The 27,920-nt window shown below is 43.2% G+C and overlaps 1 protein-coding gene and 1 long non-coding RNA gene across 5 annotated transcripts in view; one reads left to right on the top strand and one right to left on the bottom strand.

Annotated features, from left to right (window-relative positions):
- LOC140727496 (chloride intracellular channel protein 5) overlaps positions 1-1,480 on the top strand; it is a 68,881-nt gene extending 67,401 nt beyond the window's left edge. For 2 of the 4 annotated variants that reach the window (XM_073044856.1, XM_073044854.1), the window contains one exon: positions 505-1,480. In XM_073044856.1, coding sequence (XP_072900957.1) covers positions 505-666 — 162 coding nt within the window. In that variant the 3' untranslated portion in view covers positions 667-1,480. The remainder of the gene's footprint in view (positions 1-504) is intronic. The other 2 variants (XM_073044855.1, XM_073044857.1) reach the window with 1 other exon arrangement.
- Positions 1,481-6,212: 4,732 nt separating this feature from the next.
- Positions 6,213-27,664, bottom strand: LOC140727271 (uncharacterized). Its single transcript, XR_012098811.1, has 4 exons — positions 27,617-27,664; positions 19,599-19,633; positions 14,387-14,531; positions 6,213-6,442 (listed from the first exon to the last, which is right to left on the bottom strand). It is a non-coding gene; the product is annotated as an uncharacterized lncRNA (long non-coding RNA).
- Between the last annotated feature and the right edge of the window lie 256 nt (positions 27,665-27,920).

Raw genomic sequence — 27,920 nt, 5'->3', positions numbered from 1 at the left:
ATGGTGGAACAGGCTACTCCTGCTCCTACTTCTTGTTCTTAAGTAATCTGACAGAAGAAGACAATGGACCATGGGGAAAAAGGGAAGGAGGAAGGACACCAGAGGGAGGTTACGGACAGGTCAGGAGAAGAAAGGGGTACGAGATGAGCCAGAAATAGGAAGGGGAGAAATTACTAGAAGTTAGGGAAGTTGATGTTCATGCCATCAGGTGTAATGTATTCACCTTATGAGAGAGGTCAGAGGAGAATGGCCTGTTTGGTTCAAGCTGACAGTAACTCAAATAACAGTGGTCATGCAGAAGAGCACCTCTGAATACATGACACGTCAAACTCTTGAAGTGGATGGGCTACACCAGCAGAAGACCACAAGCATGCACTCCGTGGTCACTTTACTGGGTACAGGAGGTACCTGATAAAATAACTGTGTTTATTTTGACAGAAAATTGGTTTATGTTGTTTTCACACCTATAAGGAATTAAAATTACTGTTTTTTTCCTTCATGTAGATTGTAGCAATGAAATACCGAAATTTTGAAATCCCGAAAGAAATGACTGGAATATGGAGATACTTGAAGAATGCTTATGAGAGGGAGGAATTTGTAAATACGTGTCCTGCTAATCGCGAGATACAAGTCGCGTACCTGGATGTTGCAAAGAGAATGAAGTAAATCCGTTTATGAAGCTTGGAATGTATGCTTGAACTGTGTGGTTCACTGCCTAGCAGTGAATCAAAATCCCTCCGTTTCAAACAAAATGTAATATAAAGGGTTAATTTTTGTGCTTGTTCAATATCTTCACCACCGCTGTGGCCTTGAGCATACGTGAACTGGTCATGGGAGTTTGATTGGAACCATGGGATACAATTCAACAGTGAGATTGCAAGACTATGGGAATGCAGCTGTGAGAACACGAAATCAGGTGAACACAGGGCTGGGACCGTGAAGTGTAGTGACAAGTGATGGCTGGTTCCAGATTGCTGGTTTGAGCTGGTGTTAATGTATTGGCTTTGGTTCGGAGCTTTGAGCTGGTGTTAACGTATCGGTCCACTTACTGCAGTGATTCATATTGGTGGAATGGTTATAAAATGGCTGGGGGCTTGAGAGTAGTTCTTCGAGGCCTCAGAGACAGGCTGGTCGTGAACAGTGCCGGTGATTGGCAGAACGGGAGTGGTGCTGCAGTAAAAGGGCCCGTGCATACCTAGTTAAGTATGTTAATGCTTAGTCTGTTCTGTCCTAATAAACATAATTTTCAGTAGATAATTGGTGTTTGTGTCTATCTGTCTATCCAAGAAACTTCTGGTGTAACAAAACAAAAAGGGGCAAACTTTTCACCTTTTTTACTTTGAGATTTGTACTTAGCTACAGGACTGTACAAAGCTCTTAGGCACATATATGTAGCTAGGGTGACTAAGACTTAGCACGGTACTGTAGAATTTTTACGTATTGCTGTCTACAGCTGCTGCAAAAAAAACAAATTTCATCACGTATGTGAGCAGTGATAAACCTGATTCTGATACGGGTCTCTATTGTGGACCGAGAGTGGGAAGGGGACAGGGAGAGCGGGAATCATGGTTGGGAAAAGGGAAGAGGAGAGGGGAGGGAGTGGGAAGCACCAGAGAGACATTTGGTAATGATCAATAAACCAGTTGTTTGGAATCAAATGACCTTGCCCGGTGTCTCAGGGGTGGGTGTGTCTGCACCCACACCACCCCCTGTCTCTGGCACCTGGCCCACCCACCTCCTGCGGGGCTCTACCCTCACCATTCCCAACATCCTTTGCTCCTGCCAGATTTGCAACCTCACTCTCCACTCCACGTTGCCAAACCCAGGCCTGTGCAAACATCTTGGGCAGATGCATAGCTAGGGTGCCTCAGATGCCTGCTCAGCACTGTGTATTTTAACAGGCACCCTCAACAGTAGTAGACTGCCATAATGTTGATCATTTTAATTTCTAGAGGCCAGATCTGTCCAAAGAAATGAGGGTTTTCCCCTGACCATATAGGTTTCCTCACACGTCTCAAAGTGATATGTGTTGTGGTCAGTCGGTCGTGGGCGTGTAATGCTGGTGTTGGAAGCATCGCGGCACCTGCCGGTTGCCTCCAGCACAACCTTGGGCTGTATTGGTCATTGACGCAAATGACACATTTCACTGCGTGTTTTGATGTACATATGACAAATAAAGTTAATCTTTTAAATCTTATTTCTTCCATGTAGAGAGAGTACATTTGCTCCACACACACACAGTCGGTGCATTCCAGATTCCAGCACACCCAAAGGTTACAGGAGAAGGCAGGAGAATGGGGTTGAGAGGGATAATCAATCAGTCATGATGGAATGGCAAATGGTGGAGCAGACTTAATGGTCTGGATGGCCTAATTCTTCCCCCATGTCTTGTGGTCTTGTGGCACTAAGTCCCTTCTCAACCTCCTCTGTTCTAAGGGAAATGAACTAAGCCCAATCTGGTCTCTAAAGCGCGATATGAAAGTTATTTAACATCTGTCATCCAAGCCCGAAGACTCACAAGCTAACCGATATTCTGACTGATTGCAGAGCTACTCCACCTGTTTCCCCTGCTTCCACAGTAGCCCTTGGTGTTCATGCATCATTTTTTTTTCCTGAAAGTGGTGTTGCGAGTTGCTCTGTTGTACAAGGACAGACTGGAGTCGCCCTTGTTAAAAGCCATGCAGTATCCAACATGCATTTTTCTGTAGAGATCAACAGAAGCAGAGAAGGCATCACAAGATGATGGATCCTTCAAGGTTCAGAGTATCACGCACTGTGCCAACCGTGTATGAAACATTTTGTACATCAAGCAGGAAAACGTGCTGTTTCATGGATACCCGTGGCGCATGCTCCCTGTGCAGCCTCTATTTTCTGCATCACGGAAAATGCCAATATTCATTAGTTTAACATTCCTTGCTCTCATTTAGACCAGGGGTTTCCAACGTGGGGTCCATGGACCCCGTGCGTAGTGGTATTGGTCTATGTGATTTTAAAAAAAGGTTGTGAACCCCTGATTTTGACCTTTCTATGAGCCTTGGCAATTAAATTGCCTGGAGACCCTGCAAACAGAACAGTGTGGGTTCAATCCCGACCCTCAGTGATGTCTCTATTGGGCTTGTCCATGTGATTGTGTGGGTTTCCTCCCGTATTAGTGAGTAGGTGGGTTAAGTGGCAGTTGTAAATTGATTGGTGAACAGTGGAACTGAGTGGAGTTGTTGGGCCTGTGGGGAGAATATGGTGGGATTATTTCAAAAAGGTGCTTTATGGTTGATGAAAACTTGCTGAGGTGACTGGCCTGTTTCTATTCTATATTGCCGATTCAAATAAAATTCTAGATTCTAAAACAATCAGTGTGTTACAGTGGCAGCTGCAAAATTAGGGTTCCTGCCACTGTCAAAATCAGGGGTTCCAAATCTTTTTTTTAATGTCATTGACCAATACCATTAAGCAAGAGGTCAGTAGACCCCAGATTGGGAACATCTGGTCTATACACAAACAAGAGAAAATCTGCAGATGCTGGAAATCCAAGTAAAACATACAAAATGCTGGAGGAACTCAGGGTCTTGGCCCAAAACGTTGACTGTACTTTTTTCCATAAATGCTACCTGGTCTTCTGAGTTCCTCCAGCATTTTGTGTGTCACCCCTGGCCTATAAGGAAGTTTGTATGTTCTCCCTGTGACTGCATTGGTTTCCTCTGGGTGCTCTAGTTTCTATCCACCTCCCAAAGACAGAGGGATAGGATTGGTAAGTTGTGGGTGTGGGCTGCCCCCAGCACAACCCTGGTTTATGTTGGCCATTGACACAAAGCGGTACATTTCGCTGTACGTTTCAATGCACGGGACAAACAAAGCTAATTTTTAATGGCATCCACCAATTGTGGGGTTCAGAGACTAAGTCAGCACTGATCGACCTAATTTTCTTTGTCCGCTACTGAGTGGTCTGCTGGGACAGTCAGGTATGTTGTCCTGGGACTGGAGTTGCGTCGAAGTCAGAGCTAGTAAGAATAGCAAGTTTCCTTTCCATTGGTAAAATAAGTGGTGTTTTATGACGGTTTCCTGATCGGTAGTCTGCATGCAAGTTCTGTGTAAAGTTCGAAAAGTCTGATGAATATAAAGAATGTTAAACCAAAAATTTTTTTTTCTGTGATTCAGAAATAGAGGTTTATGTGAAATAGCAACTCTCTTGCTCGATGTATGAAGCATTTATACAGGGCACATAGTGTAACCTTTTTATTTGAAATTTAATTATTTACAGAGCATTCCTGTGGGCTTGCAATGTGTCCCATTGGGGACGTTTGCAAAACAATTCCAACATGATGCTCAGGGCTGGTCTGTAATCCATGAAGGATGAAGAGCTAGCGAAGAAGTGAAGATTGGGAATTAGCAGGGAAAGGTCATCAAACTGATAGAGCTTTCAGCTGGTTGTATTTCAAACTGCCGAATTACTGTGTGCACCATCCGTACAGCTGAAGGGGGCTGCTAGTGTTTGATGTTTAAATAGTTGATTTCTTCCTAGCTCAATGAAACTATGACCAGTGGACATGTATTGAACATGAATAAATAATATTTTCCATTTTGTTCCTTGTGTTTAATTGCTTGAGTTGTGCTATGGTTTTCTCATGCATTAACCATTTCTGCCTTGGGGAAAAGTGACTGGCTGTCCACTCTCTCCATAATTTCTTATCATCAAGTTACACCTCTATCAAGTCTCCTCTCGCCCCCTTCACTCCAGTTACTCTCCAGGTGTGTTTTGTTTTATCAGCAATGGGCAGCAGTGCTACACCCACCCATTCAGGGCCCCATACAGTGCTTCTGAGTTGGGCAACACTTCCCCCGTGGATCTGTTAGGGTGGTCTACTGTATCTGGTGCTCCTGATGCAGCCTCCTCTACTTTGTTGAGATCCGATGTAGACTGGGGAACTGCTATGTCGAGCACCTTAGCTCCATCTGCAAAAAGCAGGATTTTCTAGTGACCAACCATTTTAATTCCTATTCTCATTCCCATTCTGACATGTCAGTCCATGGCTGCCTCTTCTGCCATGATGAGGCCACTCTCAAGTTGGAAGATCAGCACCTTGTATTCCATCTAGGTAGTCTTCAACCTGATGATGTGAACATTGATTTCTTCAACTTCTGGTAATTTTCCCCCTTTCTCTTTGATCTTCATTTTCCCACTCTGGTCCCCCCCCCTTACTTTTTCTCCTCACCTGCCTATTATCTCCCCCGGTGCCCCTCCAGCTTCCCTTTCTCCCATGGTCCACTCTCTTTTCCTATCAGGTTCCATTTTCTCCAGCACTTTACCTTTCCCACCTATCACTTCCCAGCTTCTTTCATCATCCTTCCTCCCCCACCTGGCTTCACCTATCACGTTCTAGTTTGTACTCCTTTCCCTCCACCCCAACCCACCTTATTCTGGCATCTCCCCCCCTTCCTTTCCAAACCCGATGAAGCGGCTTGGCCTGAAATGTCAACTGTTTATTCCTTTCCGTTGACGCTGCCTGACTTGCTGAGTCCCTCCAGCATTTTATATTTGTTGCTCGGGATTTCCAGCATCTGCAGGATCTCTTGTGTTTGCATTTTACTTTGTGCTTTTACTTGCTGATGCAGAAATGCAGCAGGGAGTTTAATGGTGCAACGCTAGAAGGTTAGGCTGAGTGGAATTTCCTAGAAGGGAAGGGGCCTTTCCTAGGAGGCCAAGATATCTCAATCACCTTCCTGATAATTAGCTAAAAACAAGTTCCTTACCTGCCTGTTTCTTAAGTCAGTATGGTGTTGTGCAAGTGAAAAATAATGAGGGGAATAAAATAAGAGAAACAAATTGAACTAACACAACAGTAAAGACTGTTGCAACTGTTCTTTACCTATCATTAATTGGTTTCTATAGCAATGAAAGGATAAAGTAGTGATATATCCCTTAGACATCTCTGGGCCATTTTGTTTTACATGGACAGTTTTATGGTTCTTGGAAGATTATATCTTGGTGTTGGGGAGAATTGTCTTCATGATCACTCTCCAGCTTGGTTTCAATGGAGAAGCTGAGATTTCATTGCCTAAGTCAACTTAAGTGTCGTCGGAAGTCTTCACAAAGGAATCCTTTCAGTTTGAATAGTAAATGTCAGGATTTGTTACCAAGGAAAGCACCATGAAATTCTAATGTTAATATAAATTAATGTACGGTGCAAAGTGTTGGATAAAGCAAATTAGCTAATAAAAAGTAAACATTTATTTCAATAAGATACTATAAGTACACATTTAACTATATTATTGGAGTAACATTTTTACACAAGACAAGAAGAAATCTTATTAGACTTTCAGTGCTCTTAGTTGAAGATATTGAAAGCTTAAATAGTGAAACTTTCCGTCAGATATTTTAGTTGCTAGGTTGCTGTCCAGGTCCATTCCAAGTGCAGTGAAACTCAGTTGCAATACTTCCAGAAACAAGCTGCAAAGTAAAGAGAATGATTTTTGAGTAATTTGTATTCTGGGTTTTAAATATTTTAATCCCATTATTTTATAAAAAGTAGTGAATACGGCATCAGTCCACCACGGGTAAAGCTCTCCTAACCATTGAGAACATCTACGTGAAGCACTGTCGCAGGAAAGCAGCAGAGACCCAGGGCATGTTCTCGTCTTACTGAAATGAACATTCGCTTTTTATTAGCTGCCATCAGGAAGAGTGTACAGGAACCTCAGGAGTCACACCACCAGGTTCAGGAATAGTTATTACCCCTCAACCATCAGGCTCCTGAACCAGAGGGGATAACTTCACTTGCCCCATCACTGAACTCTTCCCACAACATATGGACTCACTTTCGGGGACTCTTCATCTCATGTTCTTGATATTTATTGCTTTATTATTATTATTAATGCTTCTTTTTGCACTTGCACAATTTGTTGTCTTTTGTCTTCTGCACTCTGGTTGAATGCCCTAGTTGGGCAGCCTTGCATCGATTCTGCTATGGTTATTCTATAGATTTATTGAATATGCCCACAGGAAAATTAATCTCAAGGTTGTATATGGTGACATATATGTACTTGACAATAACATTTACTTTGAACTTTAAAGCTGATACAAATTATTCATAGTATTCCCTGTTTGTTTTAAAAATTTAATATAAAATTTGAGAAATATATCTTGGACAGTACAGTTACAATCTTGAGGAATAAGTTTCACAGGGACCCAGAAACCCACTTCCTTCAGGTTCCTGTGCAAGTTTCACGTCAGCTGGATTTCAGATTTCAAAGTTCAAAACAAATTCATTATCTCAGTATGTATATATCACCACATGTAGCCCTGAGATTAATTTTCTTGCAGTCATTCACAGTAGAACAGAGAAATACAATAGGATCAATGAAAAACTATACAAAAAGACTGACGAACAGCCAATGTGCAAAAGAAGACAAACTGCAAATAAAGAGAAATACCGGGTAATCGAGAAACCATGAGTTGTAGAGTCTTGGAATGTGAGTCCATAAGTTGTGGAATCAGTTCAGAGTTGAGGTGAGTGAGCTAAGGTATCTATGCTTGTTCAGGAGCCTGACGATTGAAGGGTACTAACTGTTCCTGAACCTAGTGGTTTATGACCTAAGGCTGTTGTACCTCCTTCCCAATGGCAGCAGCAAGAAGAGAGCCTGTCCTGGATGCTGGGATTGTTAATGACGGATGCTGTTTTCTTGTGCCCACATTCCTTGTAAACGTGCTCAATGCAGTGAAGGGCTTCTCCTGTGATGGACTGGGCTCTGCCCACCACTTTTTAAAGTCTTTTACATTCTTGGACATGAGCGTTTCCATTCCAGGTTGCAATGGAACCAGTTACAATATTCTCTGGGCATCTAGAGAAGGAAGTCAAAGTTTTAGATGGCATGCCAAATCTGCACAAGCTTCTAAGAAAGTAGAGGAGCTGTTGTGTTGCCTTTTTGGTGGCACTTACAGGACAGTAACACCAAGGAATTTAAAGTTGCTGTTGTCTCCACCTCTAATCCCCTAAAGAGGACTGGCTCATGGTTTCTCCCTCCTGTAGTCAATCATCTTGTTGGTTTTTGCTGATGTAGAGTGAGAGGTACCATTCAAACAGAATTTAAATGGCCATTCCTTTATTGTCACAGGGTCTAAATCCTGGAGCTTCCAACAGTATTGTGGGAGTAGTTTGACCAGTAGAACTCCAGAAGCTCAAGATAGCTCACCACCATTTTCTCAAGGGATCTTAGGAATGGGCAAAAATGCTGACTTTGCCACCGAGACACAGATCTCAATAAATAAATGAGGTCTATCCCAGGAGCTTTGTTTGGGTAAAGGAAATTGGACAAATGTGGAATTATGAGAAGGGTTTTATTTGAACAGAAGCAAAACACTCCATAAAAATGTTCAACAAAATCAGAAACTGATTATTGTTTATGTTCAAATATACAAATTTGGGAGTGGTACAGTAGTGTAGCGGTTGGCGCATCAGTTTACAGCACTAGTGACTGGGATTCCCTACCGCTGTCTGTAAGGAGTTTGTACATTCTTCCCGTGAGTGAGTGAGTTTCCTCCGGTGCTTCGGTTTCGTCCCACATTTCAAAAACCTACAGGTTTTTCACATGGGTGTTATTGGTTGGTGCAGGCTCACTGGGATGCTCGGGCCTGTTACTGTGCTGTATATCAATTAAATTAAAGTGAAGAAGGGACCTTTAAAGCCACAAATCTATTTACAAAGTTTAACTATGAAGTTACTGAATGAGAACATAAGTTGTGGAATCAGTTCAGAGTTGAGGTGAGTGAGGTAGTGGTTTCTGTATTTGTTTCACAGGTCCTATTATATTTTTTTGCAGCAAAACTGGATGTGAATTGGCACTGCCTTCTATCTGAAATGTATCTTGCAGTACTTGTTGGAAAAGATTCAGAGAGGAAAACAGAGTGAATGTTTCAGGCCTGAAATGTTAACCCTAGTTATTCTTCACAAATGCTGAGTAACTTAAGTATTTTACATTTTTGCCCCTTGCTTTAAAAATAGCATAATGTTTTTTCCTCTCCAATATTACATTTGAGCTTACGGGGACATTAGTTTTAAGAATTACATTCTGTCTTCACATCAATATGATTTTATATCCTCTCCACCCCCCCACCCCCCCACGTTTTTGTTCTGGCATCTTCCCCCTTCCATGTCAGTCCTGAAGAAGAGTCTTGGCACAAAACATCAACTGTTTATTCCTCTCCACATATGCTGCCTGACCTGCTGAGTTCCTCGGGCATTTTGTATGTGGTGCTGCTAATATGGTTTTAAATATTTTATTCAGAAGGCTACAATGGTTGCAGTTTTTAAAGTAATTTTACAGGAGTTTGAAGATTCAAATTCAATGATTCAGAAACAGCTCCTTCCCCTCCACCATCAAGTTTCTGAACTGTCCATTATCCCATGAACCACACTTCCTTATTCCTTTTATTTCCATTAATTATTTTGTAGTTTATTATGACTTTGTACTGTACTGCTGCTGTAAGACAACAAATTTCATGTCATGTAAGTCAGTGGTGATTAAGCTGAGTCTGACTTTGATCCTAAGTAGTCTGTAAGATAACTTCAACTGTTTTGTGACAAGGTTATATGAAATTGCCTAGCCCGGAAGAGCACCTTAGAAGCAAACTATAAACATTAAAAGGAATTACAATGTCAAAATATTTAAAAGTAACAGATTGTTATGAATGTCTACAACTGGATGGAAATGGTCTTTCAACAGGAATTAGCATGGGACAAGAATCATTGCTCCAATTACACACCGGGTTCTACCTGTTTTATCAGATGCTAAATTAATTGAGGGACAATTCTTCAGTATTTCTCTCTGTTCACTATGGGCAACAGGGTGTACGAGGTGTCCAGGGAGGAGCAGCATCTCTGGTGAAGGGACTTGTGTCCATTCTCACCTTTGGGCCCCACAGGATACTCAGCTCTCATCTGTGGCTCCAAGTAACTGTTTGAACACAACAGCAGCCACACCGGGGTATAATGCTTCAACAGGCAGGCTAGACCAGGTGCGGCGGGCCTCGCATCCCGCTGGGATAGAGACATGCCTGTCCTAGCATGCTAAGTCAGCTCCAGCGGAGTGGGCAGATGAGATCTACAGTGAGATCCAACATGCATGAAGGCAGTACTGCAATGCTCCAGTGGTGTAATGAGGCACAGAAGCAGTCGAGGTCATCCAACACAACCAAGAATGACTCCAGTTGCGCTGACTGCTTGTACCACTAGACCCAGACTTCTGAGGCCTGGAGAGTGGAATTGCCTCAGTGCAATGGCTTTTCCACTTTAAAAACTCCCAGCACACATTTCCTACCATCACCAGATATGATGGACAAATACCGTAGTCAGTTATTTTTTTTAAATTGCTTTTAGAGATGCAGTATGGTAGCAGAGCTGGTGAGTTCATGTCACCCCGTTACACCCGTGTGACCAATTAACTCTCAAACCTGTTCATCTTCGGAATGTTGGAGGAAACCAGAGCATCCGGAGGAAACCCACGTGGCCACAGGGGAGAATGTACAAGCTCCTTACAGACAGCAGCAGAATTGAACCCGGTTCGCTAAGCGCTGTAATAGTGTTATGCTAGCCACTACACTACCATGCCAGCCCATTGCTATTTGGTGTTCCAGTACTCCAGCATATGTCAATACTCTGAGAAAGTCGATTATCCATATATCGTAACCAACAAAGTGCCGTTACCAAAAGCTCCCTTCTTGAAAACACTATATTGCTATTAAAACAAAATAAAAACTTCACTTAATATTAAAAGTTTCTTCTCCTAGGCAGTTAAACTGATCAACGATTCTAGTCAGCTCCCCCCCACATCTATTACCTCAGTTACTATGTATTACTGCACTGTTAAACACTTTAAACCACTTTTTATAATGCTGTTTACATTTTAAATACATACTGGTATTTATGCTCATCTTACTCCATAACTGTGCTTCTAACATTTTAAATATAATCTTTATAATTGTTAAATGTTTTTTTTGTGCCCTGCCCAGAACAAAACAGCAAATTCCAAAAAAATGTGTGAATGTATATGGGGATTAAAGTTGATTCTTAATTTTTGATCCTTGTAGCACATCACATCTCCTTTACCTTGACACCCTAATGAATAACTTTAGCTGAAAAATGCCTCTGAAATGCCGAATGGGGAGATGTTAAGGTGATAGACCGGCTAGTAGCAATAAAGGTCATCCTAAAGGATACAAATTTCCAAAGATTAGGATATCCTAAGAGGGAACCGAAGATTTTAAGATTCAGCAAAATGTCATTACCAAGCCAAGCTGTGAGAAGTGAGAGCAAGGAAACAAATGAGTGTCCAGCGAAGATGGAAGGTAGTGGTTGATGGGACTTATTCTAGCTGGAGGTCTGTGTTAAGTAGTGCTCTGCAGGGATCAGTACTGGGAAGTCTGCTCAACAACCTTGTCAGTAGGAGGGAACACACACCCGTCCAGATAGGGGATCAGAAGTGGAAACATAGAAACATTAAAAACCTACAGCACAATACAGGCCCTTCAGCCCACAAAGCTGTGCCGAACATGTCCTTACCTTAGAAATTATCTAGGGTTTCCCATAGCCTTCTATTTTTCTAAGTTCCAGGTGCCTATCCAGGAGTGTCTTAAAAGACCCTATCGTATCCGCCTCCACCACCGTCACCGGCAGCCCATTCCACACACTCATCACTCTCTGAGTAAATAAAAAACTTACCCCTGATATCTCCTCTGTACCTACTTCCAAGCACCTTAAAACTATGCCCTCTCATGCTAGCCATTTCAGCCCTGGGAAAAAGCCTCTGATTATCCACACAATCAATGCCTCTCATCATCTTGTACACCTCTAGCATGTCACTTCTCATCCTCCGTAGCTCCAAGGAGAAAAGGCTGAGTTCACTCAACCTATTCTCATAAGGCATGCTCCCCAATCCAGGCAACATCCTTGTAAATCTCCTCTGCACCCTTTCTATGGTTCTCACATCCTTCCTGTAGTGAGGCGACCAGAATTGAGCACAGTACTCCAAATGGGGTCTGACAGGGTTCTACATAGCTGCAAGATTACCTCTGGGCTCTTAAACTCAATCCCACGATTGATGAAGGTCAATGCACCCTATGCCTTCTTAACCACAGAGTCAACCTGCATAGCAGCTTTGAGTGTCCTTTGGACTCGGACCCCAAGATCCCTCTGATCCTCCACACTGCCAAGAGTTTTACCATTAATACTATATTCTGCCATCACATTTGACCTACCAAAATGAACCACCTCACACTTATCTGGGTTGAACTCCATCTGCCACTTCTCAGCCTAGTTTTGCATCCTATCAATGTCCTGCTGTAACCTCTGACAGCCCTCCACACTATCCACAACATCCTCAACCTTTGTGTCATCAGCAAATTTGCTAACCCCATCCCTGCACTTTGTCATCAGGTCATTTATAAAAATCACCAAAGATTTGGGGTCTCAGAACAGATCCCCGAGGCACACCACTGGTCACCGACCTCCATGCAGAACATGACCTGTCTACAACCACTCTTTGCCCTCTGTGGGCAAGTTAGTTCTGAATCCACAAAGCAATGTCCCCTTGCATCCCATGCTGCCTTACTTTCTCGATAAGCCTTGCATGGGGTATCTTGTCAAATGCTTTGCTGAATCCATATACACTACATCTACTGCTCTACCTTCATCAATGTCTTTAGTTACATCCCCAAAAAATTCAATCAGGCTCGTAAGGCACGACCTACCATTGACAAAGCCACACTGACTATTCCTAATCATATTATGCCTCTCTAAATGTTCATAAATCTTGCCTCTCAGGATTTTCTCCATTAACTTACCAACCACTGAGATAAGACTCACTGGTCTATAATTTCCTGAGCTATCTCTACTCCCTTTCTTGAATAATGGAACAACATCCACAACCCTCCAATCCTCTGGAACCTCTCCCATCCCCATTGATGGTGCAAAGATCATCGCTAGAGGCTCAGCAATCTCCTCCCTCGCCTCCCATGGTAGCCTGGGGTACACCTCGTCCGGTCCCAGTGAGCAATTTCAAGTTCATGGGTGTCAATATCTCTGAGGATCTAACCTGGACCCAAAATATAGATGCTTCTACAAAGAAGGCAACACAGCGGCCATATTTCATTAGGAGTTTGAGATTTGGTATGTCACTGAAGATACTCAGAAATTATTACAGATGTACTGTGGAGAGCATTCTGACTGGCTGCATCACCGTCTGGTATAGGGGGAGGGCGCAGTGGGGCTACTGCTCAGAATCGAAACAAGCTGAGAGTTGTAAGCTTAGTCAGCTCCATCATGGGCACTAGCCTCTGTAGTATCCAGGACATCTTCAAGGAGCGATGCCTCAAAAAAGTGGTGTCCACCATTAAGGACCCCCATCATCCAGGTTATGCCTTGTTCTCATTGCTACCATCAGGGAGGAGGTACAGGAGCCTGAAGGCACACACTCAGTAGTTCAGGAACAGCTTCTTCCCCTCTGCCATCGAATTTCTGAATGGACATTGAACCTATGAGCATGACCTCATTAATTTTTATTTCTATTTTGCACTACTTATTTAATTTACCCATTAAATATATAAATATATATTTCCTGTAACTCACAACTTTTTTCTATGAAAAGACAATAAATTTCAAGACATATGCAGTGATATTCAACCTGATTTCAAAGGAGATGAAAGGGACAGGATTTTTACACAGAGAGTGGGTGGGTACCTGGAATGTGGCACCTGGGGTAGTGGTAGAGTCAGAAATGTTAGGGACTTGCAAGAGATGTTTTGATTAGCACATGAATGTGAGAAAAAAGGAAGGATATGGACATTGTGTAAGCAAAGGTTACTTGGCCATTTGATATTTAATTTATTTGGTTTGACACAACATTGTGGGCTGAAAGGCCTGTTCCTGTGCTATACTGTTTTATGTTTTATATACATAACAAATATGTATGATCTCAGCAGTTACCTCTGGTTACACGCTTCCAGTCAGAACCATCCACCTCCTCCTACCACCAAACCAATTCTGGATCCAGTTCGTCAACAAACCCTGGATCCTATATGCTCTAACCTTCTGTTTAGGATGTTGTCAAAAGCCTTGAGAAAGTCCATATACCACCCTGCCTTTATCAATTTATCGATTAGTGAGAGCATGAAGGGGCACGGGGAGAAGGCAGGAGATTGAGGCAGAACTGTTTACTGACATCTGTTTGAAGGGTATGCATATTGAAGACATCTAGGTTGTGCTGTTTGATCATCTGCACACCCAGCTTTAGGAAACGATGCCGCTTTACTGTGATGTAGTATGGAGACTACAAAACCTTATCTCAGTAAGAGGTTATCAATATGAGAAGGTTGCTCTGAAGGCCTGCTGGTTTCACAAACCTCTCCTGTTGGTCTTTCTCGAAGGTTGCTTCTTCGTTTTCTTAGATTCCTTTTCTTTCAAAGGACTTGGAGCGAGTAATTCATCTTTCGTTTCTTTTTTACTGATAGCAGGAGAAGTACCTTCTAGAAATTCTTCTACAACTCCCTGTGGAACAAGCAAGCCAAACAAACCTCATAAGATTGGAAGGGAAGATTTGATAGAGGTATACAAAATTATGAGGGGTATCAATAGGGTTTTATCAATGAAGCAAGGTGAGACTAGAACTAGAGGTCATAGGTCAAAAGGGAAAGGTGAAATATTTAAGGGGAACCTGAGGGGGAGCTTTTTCACTCAGAGGGCGGTGAGAGTGTGGAACGAGCTGCCAGCAAAAATGGTAGATGCAGGTTTGATTTCAACATTTAAGAGAAATTTGGATAGGTACATGGATGTGAGGGGTATGGAGGGCTATGGTCCAGGTGTGGGTTGATGGCACCAGGCAGAGTAACGGTTCACAGACCAGACGGCTGAAAAGCCTGCTTCTAGATATACAGAGGGCTTAGAATTGAATACGTAATTTTAAAAAGGTGAGGGTGATTAATTTGTGAAATAGAAGGGCAAAACTAGAGAAGAGGACAGCAAGGAATTTAGGACAGTTGTAGCGAGCTTGTTGGAGAAGAATGAGGCCTCCTCAGGTGGGAACCTGCCTGAGTTTGTGAATGGGTGGAAAGGGACTAGCTGTTGTACTTGAGTTGCTCTGTAGCCCATTGGACATTGTGGACATGCTTGTTGGCATTGGAATGTGGGGCGACACTAGTGGACTGCCCCCAGCACATCTTTACGTTGCGTTAGTTGTTAATGCAAATGATGCATTTCACTCTTTTGATGTACATTCTGGACTAGAGGGCATGTCTTATGAAGGTGAGTTGAGTGAGCTGGAGTTTTTGATTTGGAATGAAAGAGGATGAGAGGCATAGATCGAGAGGATAGATGGTTCAGAAGTAGCTATTAACGGGACAAAGTTTTAAGGTGATTGGAGGAAAATATAGGATTGACGTCAGAGATAAATTATTTACACAGACAATGGTGGGTGCATGGAACACTTGTCTCATGGACAAAAGCAGAATGGAGAGTTGCATTGGAAGGAAGGGTTAGAAGAAGTTAACATGTTGGCACAACATCGTGGGCCAAAAGGCCTGTATTGAGCTGTAATATTTTATGTTTTACAGTATGTTTGAGGTACCGTATGCATGATAAGTAAATTAATCTGAAAAAAGAATGGATGATTGCAAGTGGTAGCACAAACTCCTGTGGAAACTAGCTAAACCTGCAGTAAACACAGCTTGGGTGGTGGTGGTGGTCTCATTTTCCCATACCGGGCCAATGAATGAGGAAGTCCATTAAGGAATGCAGCAAATACATTCTGGCTTTTACCAGTTAAATACACACAACTGACCAGAATTGGAAACTCTGAATCTATGGTACCCTTAACCATAATTTAGTTAGTGATTTTAATTTTGACCACATGGTTTATCCACTCAGTTGTCATTTGTTGCTCCACTCTATCTGGCGACTCCACAATATTCTTTGGTTTTATTGCTGGAAAGTGTTGGTCAGACCATTACAGAAGGACTTAGACAGATTAGGAGAATGGGCAAAGAAGTGTCAGATGGAATACAGTGTCAGGAAGCGTACGGTCATGCACTTTGGTAGAAGAAATGAAAGGGTTGATTATTTTCAAAATGGAGAGAAAACCCCCCAAAAAAATGAGGTGCAAAGGAACTTGGGAGTCCTTGTGCAGGATTCCTTAAAGGTTAATTTACAGGTTGAGTCTGTGGTGAGGAAGGCAAATGCGATGTTAGCATTCCTTTCAAGAGCACTAGAAAATGAAAGCAAGGATTTAACAGTGAGACTTTACAAAGCACTAGTAAGGCCTCACTTGGAGTATTGTGAGCAGCTTTCTGCCACTTATCTAGGAAAGGATGTGCTGGCATTTGAGAGAGTCCAGAGGAGGCACATGAGAATTATCCCGGGAATGAAAGGGTTAATGTACGAGGAGTGATTAACGGCTCTGACCCTGTACCCCCTGGAGTGAATGAGGGACAAGTTACAATTTCTCATTTCAGTTATGAATGTCTTAATTAGCTACTATAATTAGTTCCATGGAATCTGTTAATGTGATGAACAGTTTAGGGCCCCTTATCTAAGAAAGCATCTGCTGGCTCTGGAGAGGGTCCAGGGAAGGTTCACAAAAATTACCCGGGGAACGAAAGTGTTGATGTATGTGGAGCATTTCATGGTACTGCACCTATTAGTGGTGGAGTTTAGAAGAATAAGAGGTGAGGTGGGGGTGGGATCTCATTGAAACCTATTGAATGTTGAATGGCCTAGATAGAGTGGATATGGGAAGGATTTTTCCAGTAATGAAAGCGTCTAAGATCATAGGAGCTCCTAATAGCTCCTAAGTCTTATGTTTGATAGTCATCATTATGAGCACACTCTGTGACCTTATGTGTACATCCCATATTATTTTCCATTGCATTTTAATCTAATTGATAAATGAATCTGAATGAGCCCCAACACACAAGGTGCAGATACAACCTTCTGTTGTGAACTTGACCACGTGTATTAAGGATTATACTTGTCTCAGCATTCATAAGAAGGTGCCAGCACCATTGCCATCACTGAACGTTACACTCCGGTCCATTGTCCTTCAAGGATTAATCACATTTATTCTTAAAGCACTTCTAAGACACAGAAAGGATAAACCACCAGAAACTAGGAATCCCAGGAGTACAGTTTTGTGCAAAAGTCTTTGACACATATATATAGAAACATAGAAAACCTACAGCACAATACAGGCCCTTTGGCCCACAAAGTTTTACCGAACATGTCCCTACCTTAGAAATTACTAGGCTTACCCATAGCCCTCTGTTTTTCTAAGCTCCATGTACCTATCCAAAAGTCTCTTAAAGGACCCTGTCGTATCCACCTCCACCACCGTTACTGGCAGCCCATTCCACGTACTCACCATTCTCTGAGTAAAAAACTTACCCCTGACATCTCCTCTGTACCTACTTCCCAGCACCTTAAAACTGTGTCCTCTTGTGGCAACCATTTCAGCCCTGGGAAAAAGCCTCTGACTATCCACATGATCAGTACCTCTCATCATCTTGTACACCTCTATCAGGTCACCTCTCATCCTCCTTCGCTCCAAGGAGAAAAGGCCGAGTTCACTCAACCTATTCTCATAAGGCATGTTCCCCAATCTAGGCAACATCCTTGTGAATCTCCACTAGGGTGCCTAAGACATTTGCATAGTACTGTGGGAAGGAGATTGAAAATTTGGCCCACTGATGTAATAACAACAACCTCTCACTGTATGTCAATAAGACCAAGGGACTGATTGTAGACTTCAGGAGAGGGAAACCAGAGGCCCATGAGCCAGTAATCATTGGAGGATCAGAGGTGGAGAGGCTCATTAACTTTAAGTTTCTTGGTATCACTATCTCAGAGGACCTGTCCTGGACCCATCATATAAATATAAATGTGAAGAAAGCACAACAGTGCCTCTACTTCCTCAGGAGTCTGTGGAGGTTCGGTATGTCATCAGAAATCCTGGTAAACATTTACAGATGTGTGGTGGAAAGTGTGCTGACTGGCTGCATTACGGCCTGGTATGGGAACAGCAATGCCTTTGAACAGGAAATCCTACATGAAGTAGTGGATTTGGCCAAGTACATCACTAGTAAAACCCTCCCAATCATTGAGTACATCTATATGAAATGTTGCCATGGAAAAGCAGCATCCATCATTAAAGAACCTCACCACCCAGGCCATGCTGTTTTTCACTACTGCCATCAGGCTCTTGAATAAAAGGGGATAACTGCATTCATTTAAAGACTCTTTTATCTTGTCCTTTATGTGTGTTATTTATTGCTATTTATTTATATTTGCATTTGCAGTTTGTTGTCCATGGGTCCTGTTTACAGTTACTGTTCTATAGATTTGCTAAGTATGTCTGCAGAAGAAAGAATTTTGGGGTTGTATGTGTCGACATGTATGTACTCTGATAATAAACTTTGACTTTGACTGTAGTAATTTTATGCATTGCACTATACTGCTGCTGCAGAAAAAAAGAACGAGTTTCATGACATATGTGAGTGATGATAAACCCGATTCTGATACGGGTCTCTATTGTGGACTCAGAGTCAGAATGAAGCAGGGAGAGGAGAATGAAGTTTGGGAAAAGGGGAAAGGAGAGGGCAGGGAGCGGGAAGCAACAGAGAGACATTTCATAATGGTCAGTAAACCAGTTGTTTGGAATCAAATGCTCTTGCCTCATGTCTTAGGGCTGGATGCACTTGCATTTGTGCCACCCCCCACCCGTGGCGTTCCTTCTCTGCCACTTGTCCCACACCCCTCCCACGGCGCACCACCCCCTTGTCATTCCCAGCAAACTTTGCTCCCGCTGGATTTACAAACTCGCTCTCCACCCCACGTTGACACATACAGCATTGTGCAAAATTCTTAGACACTCTCCCTATTTATATGTGTGCCTAAGTCTTTTGCACAGTACTGAACACTGAATTGTTTCTGTACGCTATATGATATTAACCTACAGAGCAGATACTCTGTGACCTGGCTTGTAGATTTTACTTCAATTTAATATTTTATAGTGAATATGTTGTAATGCAATGGAAAATAACATTTGATAGAAGTGCAATATCATAAATGGTTTCTTGAATAGTGTGGTGACAATTAAATGTGAAGCTGAAAGGTAAAGAGGACAGGTGTCATGGCAACGTAGCAGTTAGTGTGATATTATTACAACTTGGGGCACTGGGGTTTAGAGTTCAGTTCTAGCACTGTCCGTGAGGAGTTTGTACATCCCCCCATGACCGCATGGGTTTCCTCTGAGTGTTCTGGTTTCCTCCCACAGTCCAAAGATGTATTGGTTGGGAGGTTAGTTAGTCACTGTGAATTATCCTGTGATTAGGCTCGGGATAGATAGGTGTGTTGCTGGGCGATGTGACTCATTGGGCTGGAAGATCCTGTTGTGCACTGTTTCTCCAAATAAAAAATAAGTATTGTGAAGTGGATTCTCAAAATTGTCAGATGCAGTGGAGCGGTAATTAACGCCTGAGTGGATAAGCCAGGCGCAAGCTTCAGTGCGACAGGGCTCTGGTCAGCAGTCTGCACACATTCATCCAAAATGGCTGCTTAATGTCTTACCGTGTCACCTTTATTGTCAGCTCTCTTCCCATTGGCTGCAATAAATCAGAAAGAGAAAAATTTACACTGAGTAATGCTGTTTGCACAAACATACCCTTTAATTGCCTTCTTTGCTGAGAGTGGTGTCATCTCTGACTATTATTGAACTTTCTTTCAACTATTTTCCCCATTGGAGTTTTAACATCATTCATCTCCTTACAGCCATTTCTTGCTGGATAATTTCTCAGTTATCTGTTCTGAGAAAAGCCAATCGCACAGAACGCTATATGCTGGCAAGAGGCAAAGTATTTAAATTTATTTATAGCTACCACTTCTGATTTAAACCATTTCTGCTGGTCACTTCTTGCCATGCAAGTCCATCCCATCTCGTATTCACCTCCGCTAGTGCTTGACCTGCACAGTATTTCCAGGATTTTTGGATTTGTCTATTTCTGGATCATTTAATCCCATTTCATGATAGTGTTGGACTTCTATGCAATGGTATGATTTTTAAAAAAAAAATTCTGTGCAATTTCTACAAAGGTAAGGTGTAATAATGATCAGTCAGCTTAAATACTTTAAGGGAAATTTTTACTTGACCAAATGGATTGAATTTTCCAATGAGCAAACAAAGTGTAGATGCTGGTAATGTGGTAGATGTAATTTATGTAGACTTTCCAAAGGCCTTCAGTAAAGTGCCTACGTATTAATGTTAGATGATTTTGAATCTGGAGACACACAAGTTGTAAAATGGATTACCTGTTGACATCAGGATAGAAATCAGAGATTGGAAGTAAGGGGTAACTATTCATAGTGGAGAAACCTGTGTAATGGTGTTCCAGAGGGACTGGTAATAGTACCAGTTTACAACTTACATTGATGATTCAGAGAGATAAGAAATGAGTAATCAGCTTTATTTGTTGCATAAAATACTGTACGTCATTGGTGTCAAATCAAATCAGCGATGATTGTGCTGGGCTGCTTACAATTGTTATCACGCTTCTGCTGCCAACATAGTGTGCCCACAGCTCACTAACCCTAACCTGTATGTCTTTGGAACGTGGGAGGAAACTGGGGCCCCTGGAGTAAACCCAAGCAGTCATGGGAAGAACGTACAAACTCCTTACAGGCAACTGCAACAATCAATGGTCATTGGTGCCATAATAGCATTACGTTTACCGCTGTGGTACTGTTCCAGGCAGAGGCCAAACACAAACCAGACGGAAAATACCTTATGCACCCAGAACGGCTAATCTACAACCCAATTGTATGGGCACTGACTTCTTTTATTTCATGTAGCCTGCAGCCTCTGTGCTCCTCTCTCTCTCCTTCTGATATTCTGACACTGGATGTGCTGGTGCTGGAGAGTGTTCAAAGGAGGTTCACAAAAATTATCCTGGGATTGTAAGTCTTGTCATATGAGGAGCATTTGATGACTCTGGGCCTGTACTCATTAGAATTCAGAAGAATGAGGGGCGACCTCATTGAAATCTATTGAATGTTGAAAGGCCTCAATAGAGTGGATGTCGACAGGTTGTTTACAAAGGTGAGGGAGTCTAAGAACAGAGGACATGGCTTCAGAACATGGGGGCATCCTTTTAGAATGGAGATGAGGAGGAATTTCTTTGGTCAGAGAGTGGTGAATCTGTGGAATTCATCGCCACAGGTGGCTGGAGAAGCCAAGACTTTATATTTAAGGCCGAGGTTGATGGATTCTTGATTGGTCAGGGCATGAAGAGATACGGGGAGAAGGCTGAGAGGAAAATTGGATGAGCCTTGATGAAATGGCGGAACAGACTCGATGGGGCAAATGGCCAAATTTTGCTCCTATATCTTGTGGCCTTATGGTCTTATTACAGGTATTCCCAGATCCTCTCACCTCCATTTTTACCAAATTATTCCCCCCGCCTCCATTTTCATTCCCCTCCCCTGGAGTCTCTGGAACGTGTTCTCGGGAAGACTTCCCTCTAGGTGCTCTGCTTCCCTCGCATGTGGTAGATGGAGAAAACTGAGGATCTGGAAAGTTATGCTGAACCTGCATCAAACATAAAGAACCCCATCCAGTGCTCTTTGCCATGTTATAAAAAGAATATGGACACACTAGAGAACTCCATTTCAAGTCAATTGCTGTGATACAGAGGGTGAAGAGCAGATGCTCAAGGATGATAGTAGAAATGTGCGATGTATACATCAGGATGGGATAATCAGGCTGGAGATCTGAGCTGAGAAAATAGAAGTCTGCAGAATTATGGAAGGTTTTGCTGAAATGAGTGCGGAGAGAATGTTTCCACTTCTAACCCGAGGCCATCAAAATGATCAAAGAATCCAACAGTGAATTCAGAACAACACACACAGAATGCTGGAGGAACTCATCATGTCAGGAAGGGGGAAGTTGTCAGGATACAAAGATGAGGCATGAAAAAGAACCTGATAAGAGAGGAGAGTGGACCACAGGAGAAAAGGAAGGAGGAGGAGCCCCAGGTAGAAGTGTTAGGCAGATGAGAAGAGATAAAAGTTCAGAGTGGGGAACAGAGGAAGATGGAGGGTGTGAAATTTTTACCGGAAGGAGAAATCGATATTCATGTCATCAGGTTGGATGCTACCCAGGCTGCTCCTCCACCCTGAGGGCAAGAGGAGGCCTTGGACTGACATGTCAGAATGGGAATGGGAATTTTGGAATTAAAATGTATGGCCACTGAGAAGTTTTGCTTGTGGTGGATGGAACAGAGGTGTTTAACAAAACGGTCCCCCGATTTATGACAGCTCACCCCAATATAGAGGAGGCTGCATTGGGAGCTCTGATTCAGACGAAATGTCTTTCAGAGTACATGCACTTAAGGGGAGACTGGATGCATTGGAGATGGGGGTGGGATAGAGGGTTACACTGATAGATTTGAGGGTGGAATGCTTGGGAGGAGGCTTGAGTGGAGAATAAGTGCCAGTGGATTTCTTAGACCCAAGCAGCTTGTTGTTCTGTTGCTAATTTCTCTATGCAATCCATCTAGGTCTATACTTCTTGATCTCTCAGTAAATCAACTAGCATAATCAATGACCCCACCCACCCGGGACATTCCCTCTTCATCATCTCCCATCACGCAGAAGGTACAAACCCCTGAAAGCATATTCCACCTGGTTCAAGGATAATTTGCTGTAATCCAATTTTCAAGACCTTTTGTACTATAAAATGGATTGTTGGCCTCGCAATCTGCCTCGTTGTGAACTTGCAATTTATTATTTACCTGCTCTACACTTTTTCGGAAACTTTTAGATTTTATTCTGCATTGTTATTGTTCTACCTTATTCTAGCTCAATGCATTGTGTAATGATTTGATCTGTATGAACGGTTTGCAAGTCAACCTTTTCATTGTATCTCAGTAGATGTGACAATAATAAACCAATACCAGTATAAATTCATAGAATCATACAGTGCTACAGCACAGAGGTTGGCCCTTTGGCCCATCTAGTCTGTGCTTCACTGTTATTCTGCTTGGTCACATCAACCAATACCTGGACCATAGTCTCCCATCTATGTGCTTTTCCAAATGTACACTGTGTATGATCATGGTCTTCTGTGGCTGTAGCCCATCTACTTGAAGGTTTGATGTAATGTGCATTCAGAATTACTTGTCTGTATACCAACATTGTAACGTGTGGTTATTTGTGTTACTGTGGCCTTCCTGTCTGCTAGAACCAATCTGACCATTCTCCTCTGACCTCTCTCATTAACCAGGTGCTTCCACTCACAGAACTGCCACTCACTGGGTGTTTTTTGTTTATTGCAAAATTCTCTGTTAACTCTAGAGACTGTTGTGTGTGAATATCCCTGGAGATCAGCAATTTCTGAGATACTCATACCACCTGGTCTAGCACCAACAATCTTTCCATGATCAAAATCACTTAGATCACATTACTTCCCCGTTCAGCTGTTTCGTCTGAATAATGGCTGAACCTCTTGACCATGTCTACTTGCTTTTATGCACTGAGTTGCTGCTACATGATTAGCTGATTAGATATTTGCATTAACGTGCAGGTGTACATGTGTACCTAATACTCAATTGGGAACGTTTGACCACTCTTGGACTGTACTCCTTGGAGTTTAGAAGAATGGGGGGGGGGGGGGGATCTCATAGAAACATTTTGAATGTTGAAAGGCATGGACAGAGTGGATGTGGCAAAGTTGTTTCCCATGATGGGGGAGTCTAGTACGAGAGGGCATGACTTAAGGGTTGAAGGGCGCCCATTCAGAACAGAGATGCGAATAAATTTTTTTAGCCAGAAGGTGGTGAACCTGTGGAATTTGTTGCCATGAATGGCAGTGGAGGTCAAGTCACTGGGTATATTTAAGGCAGAGATTGATATGTATCTGAGTAGCCAGGGCATCAAAAGTTATAGTGAGAAGGGAGGGGAGTGGGAGTAAGTGGGAGAATAGATCAGCTGATGATAAAATGGCGGAGTGGACTTGATGGGCTGAATCACCGACTTCTGTTCCTTTGTCTTATGGTCTAATAAAGTGGTCGCTGAGTGAAGCCCTCTTACTGAGTGTCCCTGAAACATTATGATGTGCCTCACATAAAAATGAAGAGCGGCAGTTGTTATGCGTATTGATCTATGTACTTAGATTGTGATTTGATGTGCGTGTGATGAGAACAAACCCCATTCCAGTTGTCATGCATCCCTTGTGAAATGATGAACTCTACTACACGCCCCCTTCAATTTCCACTGTGGATCTTTTCAAATTCCTTCCTTTATGTGGTTCTGTATCACAGCAATGGGCTTGAAATGGAGCTCTTTCAAGAACTTAAAACAAATTTTTTTCAGTATTTACTTATTCTTAAATCTTCAAGTGAATTAAAATTCGAGACTGTTTCCAATGTCTTGCTTGCTCCCTGAGTGACATCTTAAGTGTATCTGAATTCGATATTTTGAACACTTTTATAAGATACATCTCTGAATTTTTCAAGCTGCTCAAAAGATCATAGAACTGTACAGCACTGGAATAGGCCATTTGGCCCACCATGTCACACTAACCTGTGGGCACTCTTCCTTACTAATCCCATCGCACAGTACTTCGTCTGCAGCTTTCTATGCCCAAGTGATTCAAACTTCTACCTGGACACTTCTGTCAGTGACGCAGGTTCAGTCACTCTGTCAAGGCAGTGCATTTCAGACACTCTTCAGGGTGAAGAAGGCCCCTCTCAGTTCCTCTCTAAATATCTTTCCCCTTACTCTAACTTTATGCCCTCCTGTTTTATCTCCCTCTACCACAGAGAAAAGTTTCCTGCAATCCACTCTATTTATGCTGGTAGCATGAAGTTTAGCATAACACTATTCCAGCACCAGTGATCGGGTTTCAGTTCCTGTTGCTGTTTGTAAGGAGTTTGCACTTTCTTCCCGTAACCACATGGGTTTCCTCCAGGTGCTCCCACCTTCCAAAGATGTATGGATTAGTAGGTTAATTGGTCTCATGGGGTTAATTTCATGGCATGGGGGAGCCTGTTGCTGTGTTGTATTTATTTAGTGATGTAATATAGTAACATGATCTATGTTAATTGAATTAAATTACTATACCACTCATAATTTTTATATACCCCAGTCACATCCCCTCTTAACCTCCTCTGCTCCTGGGAGAACAAATCACCTCTAATTGCTCCTCATAACTGAACTGCTTCATCCAGGTGTATCATCTCCTCACCTTTCCAGGGTCTTTCACATCCTTCCTGAACATCACTGACCAGAACTCCAAGTAGATCTCCAGCTGAGGTTTGTCCCAGCTGGAGCCGGCACTTTTGTGTTCAATGCGCCAACCAATGCAAGCCAGTGTCCTATCTGCATTCTGACCACATTACCTACCCTGCAGCGCCTATTTCTAAAACCTATGGACATGCACTCCAAGATCCTTCTGTTCCTCAACACTCCCAAAGACTCCACCGTTCATAGTGTACACCCTAAACTTATTGGTGCTTTCAAAATGCATCACTTCATATTTGTCTGGATTAAACGTTATTTGCCACTTCTCAACCCGTTCTACCAACACTTTGCAGCCTAGGAGACAGATGGAATATAGTGTGGGGAAGTGTACGGTCATGCACTTTGGTAGAAGGAATAAAGGCATGGACTGGTTTCTAAACAGGGAGCAAACAGATTTTGGAGTCCTTGTGCAGGATTCCCTAAAGGTTAACTTGTTAGTGAGGAGTGAGGAAGGCAAATGCAATGTGAGCATTCCTTTTGAGAGGATTAGAATATAAAAACAAGGATGTGATGCTGAGGCTTTGTAAGGAATGGTCAGACCTCATTTGGAGCATTGTGAGAATTTTTGGGCCCCTTATCTAAGAAAGGATGTGCTGGCATTGGAGAGGGTCCAGAGGAGATTTATGAGAATGATCCTGGGAATGAAAAGGGTGAGAGATGGGGGAGCGTTTCATGTCTTAGGACCTGTACTCTCTGGAGTTCAGAAGAATAAGGGGGATCTCAATGAAACCTATCGAACATTAAAAGGTCTAGAAGGAGTGTTTCCTATTGTGGGAGGATCTCGAACTAGTGAGAACTTCAGGTTGTATATTGTATACATACTCTGATATTAAATGGAACTATTGGACCAGAGGGCACAGCCTCAGAATAGGACTTCCCTTTAGAACGGAGATGAGGAGGAATTTCTTTAGCCAGAGGGTAGCGAATTGGTGCAAATGGCTACCACAGATGGATGTGGAAGCAAAGTCATTGGGTAGATTTGAAGCAGAGGTTGATAGATTCTTGACTAGTAACGGCATCAAAGTTTGCAGGGAGAAGGCAGGTGAATGGGGCCGAGAGGGATAATAAGTCAGCCAAGATGGAATGGAGGAGCAAACTTGATGGGCTGAATGGCCCAATTCTGCTCCCATGTCTAATGATTTTATGGCCTTAAGGTCATTCACTTATTGGACTTCACTGGATTCTCCATCCAAGAACAGATTGGGCAGTAGCACTTTTATCACCTTTTCAAGATACATGGGTCGCTCCTTCTACCCTGTCATATACTGGCCACCCCTTCCGGTCACCCGGTGCTCTTCCTTCCATTCCAGCCCCTACTTCCCATATCCTTCCCTAAATTCCACCCACCCCTTCTATATTCCTCTTAAGGTTGAGAGTTGGTACCAACAGCATCACTCTGCTGATTTTGCGCTTCGCGCTCAAATTATTATTGTCCTGTGTACTGTTCATTTTGTGCGCTTCACGTGAGCGAGCAATTTCATTGCAGCCTGCTGTATATGACAGTAAACTAATTTAATCTAAGATAGACTGGCTGTTGTTTAAAGTAAGCGCACGCAGGCTCATCAAACTCAGGGAGACAAGCTATATTAGATTGTTCTGCAGCTTCAGAGAGCCATCCAAGATCTCTCTGGAACACTAAACAAGCAAATCTATTCATATCATCTCTGATGCTGACAGATCTCGTTACACCATCCCTCTCTCTCCCTCTCTCCCTCTCTCTCTCCCCTCTCCCTCCCTCCCCCCCTCCCTCTTCTTCTCTCCCTTCTTCTCCCCTCCCTCTCCCCCCCTCACTCCCCCTCTCTCTCCCCCCCTCTCCCCCCCCTTCCTCTCTCTCTCTCCCTCTCCTCCCTCCCTCTCTCTCCCTCCCTCTCTCTCCCTTCTCCCTCCCTCTCTCTCTCTCCCTCTCTCTCCCCCCCCTCTCTCTCTCCCCCTCTCTCCTCTCCCCCTCCCTCTCTCTCTCCCTTCTCTCCCTCCCTCTCTCGCTCTCTCCCTCTCTCTCCCCCCTCTCTCTCCCCCTCTCCCCCTCTCTCTCTCTCTCTCTCTCCCTCCTCTCCTCCCTCGCTCCTCTCTTCTCCTTCCCCTCCACCTCTCTCTCTCACTCTCCCTCCCTCTCTCCCCCCTCCTCCCCACTCCCCCCCCCCCCCTCTCCTCCCCTCTCTCTCTCTCTCTCTCTCTCTCTCTCTCCCTCTCTCTCTCTCCTCTCTCTCTCTCTCTCTCTCTCTCCCTCCTCCTCCCTCCCTCTCTCCCTCCCTCTCTCCCTCCCTCCCTCCTCTCCCTCTCCTCATACGCACCTCTGCTTCGTGCTAGCTGGGGTCGCAGTCTGCCACTGGCGTCCGTCCCGCGGCTGAATCGACAGTCCGTCAAGAAACTGATAATATTCCCTCGTCCTTCGGAGCTGGCTTCATCCCTCGAATCGTGTCCCACAATTTCTGTCAAACACAAGAGCACACAACAAAGTTAACTATTTAGACTTGATTGAGGGCGCTCACTCCTATCTTTATTCATTTTCCCCCGAAGTATTCCCCTACCACTGAGGAAATTATAACTGTGTATCTCTGCGTCCATTCAGAAAGAGAATCAAAACGCGTCATTATC

The sequence above is a fragment of the Hemitrygon akajei genome, chromosome 5 (genome assembly GCF_048418815.1).
Source record: "Hemitrygon akajei chromosome 5, sHemAka1.3, whole genome shotgun sequence".
NCBI classification, from domain to species: domain Eukaryota; kingdom Metazoa; phylum Chordata; class Chondrichthyes; order Myliobatiformes; family Dasyatidae; genus Hemitrygon; species Hemitrygon akajei.
Note: the sequence above shows the minus strand (reverse complement) of the source record. Positions and strands in the feature narration are given on the sequence as shown.